We start from the raw sequence: 9,716 nt of genomic DNA on the forward strand, positions 1-9,716 counted from the left end.
GCATCGTGCTCTGGGTTATACTCTTCCCCATCTTCTTCTTCAGATACCTCTTCCTCTTCCAAATCATTGTTCTCTTGTTCCTCCTAGACATCTGAAAAAATCAGATCTACAACCTGTTGTGCACTGAAATGTGCACTCATGGCTTCAGCAAAGAAAGATCTGGGGGGACTGTCATCTGCAGCAGCTTTATAGCCTCTGACTGCATTCCCCATTAGTAAACAATGCTTTCAAGAAATATTTATTTTGCCTGAAATTTGGTTTATTTTTGTCTGTGAACCTGAGTCATGTGTGGGGTCGTGGAGGGGTCGTGGAGGGGAGATGCTGCACATGCACAATAAAGTTTTAGATTTCAATCAGTAGCACACAATCTCAATTTCTCATTGTGTGTGTGTGTGTGTGTGTGTGTGTGTGTGTGTGTGTGTGTGTGTGTGTCTTTGTGGTTTTTGTGGTGTGTAAATTATCTTATAACTGCCGGGTCAAAAATGACCCTAAGACAATCTTTGTACCCTGGTGGTGTACAGCTTTCATGGAAATATGAACAAAGGCGATGTTTCACTTTTTCTAATGTTGGGGTCACTCTAGGAAAAGTAATGAAATTTCAAGTTGAAAAAATATAATTTAGGGGGTTTTCTCTGCTGTTAAACATAGTGGCGGGTCATTTTTGACCCTTAAGACAACACAAGTTAGTGAGTTACAAGTTACAAGTAGTATTCTGCTGTCAGCCTCAGATATTGTGATCAAACATTCTTATATCTGTAAGTTTGTGTCATAGAGGCAGTTAGGGAAAGATCAGCGGAATGGCCCTCCCAGATCGAGTGCACTGATTTGAATTAGCTGCCATCGACACTTCTCTAATCAAATCACTTTAATTCTGTCTCAACCGCACGGCTTCAACCTCTCCCCGAACTCTCACATTTTGTGCAACTAACCCGAATAGTTGCACAATATCTACTTAACCACATCACCCATGTGCCCATCCTGGTAGAATAGTAATATCTGTGTATGGTAGATCAATTTCACATGTGCATTCTCACTGACATTCCAGGCAGGAGGGGAGGATGTTAGAGAGTCTATGACAGTATTGGCAGCCACAGCATGTGCACACACACACACACACACATACCCACACATGTAAACAAGGTCCTGAAAGCTGCTGTTCTGATTAGAGTAATATCAGGATTAAGTGCCCTGTTGAGAGTATGAATGCCAAACCAAGCTACGAAATGTACATAATAATAAATAATAATATATGGCATTTAGCAGACACTTTTATCCAAAGCAACTTACATTTTAAATATGGGTTATCCTGGGAATCAAACCCACTATCCTGGCATTGCAAGTGCCATGTTTTACCAACTGAGCTACAGAGGACCATCATCTCTGTATCTTTACACACCAGGGCAATACTTTACAGATCTACATGGGAAGTGAGCAAATATTGAGCATGAAATATGATTATTCTCAAGCTCAGCATGTCTGTTTCCAGAGTGATGATTTATGGCTGTCTGTGTCTTGATTAGTTGGCAGTGAGCCCTCAGGAATTGTGAATTGAGTTATCTGTTTGACAATTACAAATGATGTGGTGTCATGGGTCATGTCTATGTTGTAGTGATTGTATAGACAGGAGAGGCAAGTCATAGTTTTAGTTGTCAGTCAAGTGTTAATTATAATGTTATCATTTTGCAAGATGAGTGTCTAGGGTACATTTATGTTTTAGCTTAACCTGAACCTTGGTCTACTTACAGTACATGCAATCAGCAGGGATGTCATTATATAATGTATCATATTAATGACTTTAAAATCTATCTATAGTTCTGCCAATGGATTTACTCCTCCAAAGCCTGTGAGAAATGTTTGATATCGCAGGGAACGGATGAATGAAGGACACTTTTCAAAGCGCTTTCTCTGTCTGATGCTCAGATTGGATCATTCTCATCTGTGCTGTGGCTGGCCCTGTGGTAATCTTCACAGCCACATCTCCATTCCCACTCCAAGGGTTGCTTTGTCAGGAGATCTGTGTAATCTCCGTAAGCTAAGACTTTTGCAGGGGCATGAGCATGACCTCATAGTGACACCACTATCACATTTTGGGGCAGAAAATACAAAAAAAATGATTGGCTCTTTTTACATTGACGCCGTTTGTCGGGCTGTAGAGTGCAACTGTGAAAAGTCAAATGTTCTCATTGAGGTGTGTGGTCAGTCTCACCATAATACCTTTCCTTTTCTCTGGACCTGTGAATGCAGCGAATTAGTGCTGTGCGATTAACTGAAATGGTGGTTATTTTTCATTTTTTAATTGACCAATTGACCAACCGTTAAATTATTTTTATTCCATTTCGTTTTTTTTTTTTTCTGTGAGCTCAATGTGCAGTTTCTGTACAGATAAATCAGATGAAGCATGAACTGTGAGATGTAGTAGGGAGTTGTAGTTTCCAATTAGCAAATATTCTACATAGTTTAGCAAAAGAAAACATGGTAATGACCATGACTCCTATGACTACAATGACCATAATCCATTGTGCGCCCGCTAAAACTTATCAGGGTATGTGCGGAGCTGACACAGAGAGAAGAGAGAATGCATGATCGAGAGGGATAGAAATCAGTTGCTTTGAGAGCCTGAAAATACTTGATCTAAGTGATTGATAGCTAGTATTCAGTAGTCATAAAGGTACGCCTCATTTACTTTGAAGAACTACTAAAATTGTGATTTTGTCAGACAGCATAGGCATCAGCTCTACAGAGATGAGATGATGACTTGTAATTAACTAATAAAGTAATCAAATAAAACAGATATTTATTATTAAAGAAATGATGGTTAGTAAGTGATAAGCAGTCAAGGGAAGTCACTACCATCATGAGAATGCTGCTTAATGTTGCTTAATTCTGTGTTGTTACAGCACTCAAGCCACACAACGCATAGTGCATTGAAACCGAAATCCTAAATCCCAAAACCGTGATAATAAAAATAAAAAAATCGAACCAAAACTGAACCAACCTAAAAAAGCACTAATCGCTCAGCACTACAGTGAATATTACATCAATATTACATAAAAGTGAACCAAGGCTGTGACAGGAAAGGAGCTCTTCAAGAGCTTTTACTGGCATGTCTAGGACTAATGAAGAGGCTAGGTACAGGTAGTCTCGCATGATCATCCTTCCAAATCTTGTCTTGTTGACTTTACGTGAGAAGCCTGAAGCCTGAGGCTAGGCTACAGGACATGTACACTATAACAATGTCCTGTCATTTCACAAATTGTAAATGGTGAACACAGGTTCTTTATTTGTTGGTCAGGATGGTGATAGTGTACAAGTCCTATCTCACGGGACCAAAATGTTCTCATGAATGATAATACAATAAGTAAGACTCTTTCTTGGGAGCAACCATTGGTTGTGTCTTATTACAGCTCTACATGTGAGACAGTAGCTACATCCCCCACTGGAATCTAAAGATAACACAGCACAGTTGGATGTCTTTGTTGAATTATTCAAGATTGACTAGCTCAATATAGCGCACCTGTCAAACGACAATATTACCCTTGTGATATCAAGATTTAACCCCAAACTCATCTCACAAGCTGCAGATGTCATTTTGCCATATGTTATAGAACCACTCAGGTTTTCTATTTGAGTCGTTCCACTGTTTGGATTTCTTGTGCCTATCTACATACAGAACAGTATGTGATGTTTGTTTTAAAATTCCCAATTGTGTTGGGGAGAAAATGTTTTCTCTAAAACAAAATTATGCTTTTCCCTGTACTGTAGGTTTTTGTTAATGTCAGTGTGATGCATCATGTTGATGGCTGTGGTGATATGACTGTTGTGGCCTCTTACCTGGAGTGGGAGTGGGAATACGTGAGTTAAGTGAATGAAGCTCAGGCAATGCCAGGTGAGGCAGGTGCACCTCTCAGGGCCAGGTATTGCTTCTCTCTCTCTAAGGGCCTGGTGCCCAGATGACCAGCTAGCTGTTCCTAGGGCTCCAGCAGGCATGGAGGGCTCTCTCTGCTCTCTGCTGCTCAGGGGAGTGAGTGACAGCCGGGATGGGCAACTGAGCTGTCCCAGCAGAGCATACCTAATCGAATTGACTCGGTGAGAGCAGCAGCCTGGATCAAGTAATTACATGGAGCTAAAAACAAGCAGGCAGCCTTGGCTGGGCTCTGGGCTGCACACAATAACCAATCCAATGAACAGAAGAGTCCTTCCAACAATTCAGTGCCTTTTGAGAAGTTTTTTTTTCACTTAGTTTTAACATTCTGTCATAAAGAGCACTATGATTTGACTATAAGATGTTAAATGTTCCTTAAAAAATAAATATTTAAAAAGGCATAGTTTCATCATATTAAAACAAGAGTTCAGTTTATGTAACAGCCCACTGGGCACACACTGTTCAATAAACGTTTTTACTACATAATTTCAATGAAATTACGTTGAACCAACATGGAATAGATGTTGAATTGACGTCTGTGTCTGGTGGGAGGCTTGCCCTTAAAATTACGGACAGACAGACAATTCACTAATCACAATAAATAAATAATAATCTTCAGAAATGACTTTGTCAAAGCAACAATATAACTGTGGCTTGACAATGATGGTGAAAACTTGGAGAAATGTTGGGGTTAAAATCTTCCTAGAAGTCACATTGTGTGCATGGAGGGACATGTCAAAATGTGGAATTTTGTCACTAAAGCAAATCTTTATTCATATAAAAAATCTGATTGAATTCTCCATGTGGTCTATATTAAAGGGCACTTTTTTGTATATATATAATAGGCTTTTAAAATTCAATGTTGGTGAACAATTTCTACAAAAAATATCAGCGACGCAAAAGGAACTCATTTCGTGGAACTACCCAATGTTTCTCACTTATGCCTAACTTCCCCTCAGTTTTTCCCTCCCTCCCTCCCTCCCTCCCTCCCTCCCTCCCTCCCTCCCTCCCTCCCTCCCTCCCTCCTGCCTCTGTCTGGTATTTCCTAATATCGTTTGACACTCATCAAACACCAAACAAAGCAGCATAAAGGACTAGATAGATAGAGGCTGAGGACTGGAGGAGGGCTGACAGACAACAACACAGTCTCCATGGCAGGTGCTGAGGTTCTGATGAACCTGTTGTCACTACATCTGGCCTGAATGAGGCTCTGTACCTGGGTGGTGTCAGGTGCCTCACAACACACACCCCCAGACACTTAACGCCTTTCAGGTCTGTGGACAGAAACAATGACCTCTCCTGATTTGGCCAGGTTTGGATCCTGTGAACAGTTGCTTGCCCCCTCTGTGACACTAAAGTAATCACATAATAAAATTATTACATTTGTGGAAAGGTGGACAAAAAGTACATAATTAATTGAGATGCTTTTTATAAATGAATGATTAAAAGGTGGACCATTTTAAACTAGGATCAAGGACTGTGTGTGGATATAGTCGTATCACCCGCTCCCCTTCTTCAATCACAGACTTTTTGATTGGAGTGGTTAGGTGTAACGAATCTCTTCGTCGTCTGAGGAGGAGCAGGAAGGATCGGACCAATATGCAGTGTCCATGTTAATTATTTATTAGACTGAACACACGAAACAAAATAACAAAGTGAAAGGAAGAAACTAAACAGTTCTGTCAGAAAAAAACAGAAAACAACTACCCAAAAATCATAATGGGAACACAGGCTACCTAAGTATGGTTCTCAATCAGAGACAACGATTGACAGCTGCCTCTGATGGGGAACCATACCAGGCCAAAAGCAGAAATACAAAACCTAGAACACAAAACATTGAATGCCCACCCCAACTCACGCCCTGACCAAACTAAAACAGAGACATAAAAAAGGAACTAAGGTCAGGACGTGACATTAGGAACGTTTACAATTTAGATTTTGCAGTTTAATTGACAGTGAAAATTTCCATACAAAAAAAAAGTTATCCTTTGGGGGCTCAACAGTATCTCTCATATTTAGATGCTATACCTCACTTTTTTTCTGTCAAAGTTCCACCCCTCTAGAAAAGTTTAGGACATTCCTTCCATTTAATCAGAGACATCGAAACAGTAGAGACAAAGGTATGAACAAAGAGAAGTCTGGAATAGGATGGATCTGATGATGAAGGGTTGTTGCCACCTACTCAGAGGAACTAAATACTTCTTAAACATCTGTTCTAGGTCAAAGGTCTACAGTACACTCTGATATTTGCATATTGTCATTTTCAAAGGCCTTTCAGAATCCTCTGGGTGATGACACTTTATTTTTTGACAAAGAATACTGATAAACAACAGCCATGGCACTGCTACCTGCACCTGATGAGAGACCCATTCCCCACAGCATCTTATCAGGTGGCCCTCCAGCCCTCTATTCTGAGCACAGAAACGGTATGTAACCTTAGCAACCATCTGCCTACCTGAGTTAGATTCCCACAGTTAGATTTGTTTATTGTTGCAATACCAGAAAATAAAATATATGTTTGAGCCATATAGGGGTCCTTGAAATTATTCTAAGAAAAGAGTGGGTGTAATTTGAACATGTAATGTGATACTTGCAACACATCTGGAGTATCTTTAATTTTACAAATAGAATGCTGTAACTCAACCAAATCCTCTTCTGCAACTGAACTTCTTATTTAAAATTTTAAATTTTAATATAATATTTAAATATATATATATACAGTATATAAAATGTTAACAAAACACTGAATTAATCAATTAACTTAATCACTTAGGCGAAAATAAATAATTTCCAGACTCATTGCTGTAAAGTACATTTTAAAACCATTGCAGTGCAAAAACATCTATTGCATTAGAAACATCTGGATTGTACGTTCCATTTTGATTTTCCTGCAAGATGCTCATGAAGAAACAAAGGCAAAGAATAACGAAATTGCTGACAAACATGTTTTGGATGAATTTATTTTGTTTTGGCAAAATTGTAAACACAACACTGTACTTACTGCGCGTGCATATACTGTACACCACACACCAGTACATAGCTTATTTATCATTACAAACACCAGTTTAGCATATCAAATACAATTCTAAGATTGAGATTACAACGCACTGATGACACAATATCAAAGTGGCAAGCTTTCTAGCTCCCAATAATGACAACAAAATCAAATCAGTCCAAAAAATATACACGCTTTCCAGCGTCCAAATAACACTACAAAATCCTATCAGCAAATCCATACACGGTGTATAAACAACTAGATAAAGAGTGTTTTGTTATGCCACATTTGTCGCTTCGGCAGTTATGTTTGAGAATGTTGTAATTATCCTTAACAAACAGAATGATGTACTGCTTTTCAAATACAAAGCAAAACATGAATTAGGTTTCAACTGTTTTTGGGCAAAATGACAGAAGTATTCTCAACCCATCTCGATGACGTAGGAAATGTTCAGTGCTTTTCTTTCAGGCACAGGTTTTAGATGGCACGAATAAAAGACAAGGTCAACTGGGAAGACAGAGAGGGAGAACCAAGACTTTGAAAAAAGCATTGAAAAGAGACCAAGTGACAGCGACTGAACAAAACATACTTTTGGAAAGACATTCAGGAATGAAATTGTTGGATCGCGTTAAAAGGCATTTCTATTCATATCAAAGGATCCACTAGAGTCTCAATATGATGCACTTATTTCTCAACAAAAAAAACCTATTATTAGAGATTTGAAATGTGTCCATATTTGTGTAATAAAACGTAATAGTCTGCCGACCACTGGGATTGGAGATCACATACTGTAGAATGGCCATGGGACCTATACGTGTACGACATGAACCGGATGATGACTAAATCTGTGGCACTGAAACTATCTGTATTAAAATGCTGCAAACCTTACTCATCTATACATGTCTTGATGGCTACTCACTAGCAATGACTGAAACTAGAGTGGTATTCTCATTACAGGATAAAGAATGTGCACACAATCCACTTTAATTCAGGATGTGTGATTTGAAAGAGACTGAGCCTAGGTTGGGCTGGGACCATGACTCATAATGAGGTGTGGATGTGTAGACAGCGGATGAGCCACTCTTTCAATAATGCAGCAACTTCAACTCATTTTCGCAGAGCTTGGTCGGCTGAACCACTTTGAAGGCCAGCATCCTAATATTCCCACTTCCCCAAACATTGTTAAGGGATCATTTACGACGGCTGTTTATCCGGATATTAACCCAAACATTTAACATCTATGGGCATTTAACCTGTGTACTCTCAAACCACGGTTACCCCAGTCCTTCCAACTGTCTTACATGTGGCCCAGAACATTAACATGTACAGTATCTCTTGGCAAAGTGGAGATACAACTATATTAACATGTCCTGTGCTCTGAGCAGGGGCTTTTATGCAGAACAAATGGCAGTGCTTTACAGTGTTGTCCCTGGACTGCAGGGAGGACAGATCATAACTATTTCACATCTGATTTTTAGGGCTTTGAAACTGAATGATGAGAAGAGCTCTGTAAGCAGCATCATACCTAAAAGCACTTCTAAAAATGTATTTGTGGCATCCCTTAAAGGCAGTTAGTGCTCTCTCTCTCTCGCTCTCTCTGAACAGCATGTTATTCCTCTTTCCCTCTGAGCTTAACAACAGAAGTGTACCTAATGAAATTCACTAACAAAAGCAGAGGAGACCTGCAGTGATCCCTGGAAGCGGTCCATACCACTCTGTCACATGTTGATGATGATTTTTGGGAATATGCAACAGCCAAAAATCCAGAATCCTAAATGTATATAGTATTATTGGCCAGAATCGTTTCATTCTACAATAGGTGATAGTGCTTATTCAAGGGTAATGAGATGGATGACTTTTCCATTCCAATGCATCCTGCAATACCCATCAAGGGCTTGATATGTTACCAAAATGTGTTTGAATTGGTGAATGACTAATACTCACTTCCTCATGTGAAAACAGGCTTGTTTTATCTACAGCACTGTGTGATTCATTTCTGCCTCAGTCATCTCAGTTGGCCCAGGTGTGGACTTGATTTCATTTTGCCCAGTTGTGGACTTGATCTCATTCTGCCCAGGTGTGGATTTTATCTGATTTTGCCCAGGTGTGGATTTGATCACATTCAGCCCAAGTGTAGATTTGATCTCATTTTGCCTAGGCGTGAATATGATCTCAGTTTGCCCAGATGTGGAGTTGATCTCAGTTTGTTGAGGTGTTGAGTTGATCTCACCACAGCTTGTGTCTTTTCTATCTTCCTTCAGGTGATCCAGATCCTTCTTCTCTTTGGCTGGGGAGGTGTCTTTGCTCTGCCACTCTGTCACTGTGTCAGTGCAGGTCACTCTCCTGGCCCCCTGTTTGGTCCCGTTGCTGGTCTGCTGTGGGGTGCGTGGGTCCCTGGCCATGCTGTAGCCGCTCTGGATCATGGAGAGGGTGCGGTGGTGGGCCTCCTGGCTCTGGCATCTGTAGAGCCCGCGGAACGCTGAACGGAACTTCTGAGACATCAGGTTGTACACTACGGGGTTGATGGCGCTGTTGGCATACATACAGATCCGACAGAACAGAACAAACCATGCGTCCAGGTAGGGTGTGGCAATGAAGGAGTTAATAAGGACTAAGGTCCGGTAGGGCATCCACAGTAAGGCGAACAGGATCACCACCACTGAGAGCATCTTAGTGACCTGTGAGAGAGACAGGAGAGATTAGATCAGGGGAGATCTAATGCATACTGTATGTTCACTCATGTCACAATAAACCCGGGCTAAGCCATTAACCTTTTAAATCCAATAATTGGATGAACAT

General features: G+C 40.3%; 1 protein-coding gene across 1 annotated transcript in view; it reads right to left on the reverse strand.

Annotated features, from left to right (window-relative positions):
* Positions 1-6,866: 6,866 nt before the first annotated feature.
* The window catches only part of LOC110519951 (thyrotropin-releasing hormone receptor), a 9,401-nt gene continuing 6,551 nt past the window's right edge, over positions 6,867-9,716 (reverse strand). The window contains exon 4 of the mRNA XM_021596861.3: positions 6,867-9,595. Within this exon, the coding sequence (XP_021452536.2) occupies positions 8,891-9,595 (705 nt within the window). The 3' untranslated portion in view covers positions 6,867-8,890. The remainder of the gene's footprint in view (positions 9,596-9,716) is intronic.

The sequence above is a fragment of the Oncorhynchus mykiss genome, chromosome 1 (assembly GCF_057628025.1).
Source record: "Oncorhynchus mykiss isolate SJ-2025 chromosome 1, ASM5762802v1, whole genome shotgun sequence".
Taxonomy (NCBI): Eukaryota; Metazoa; Chordata; class Actinopteri; order Salmoniformes; family Salmonidae; genus Oncorhynchus; species Oncorhynchus mykiss.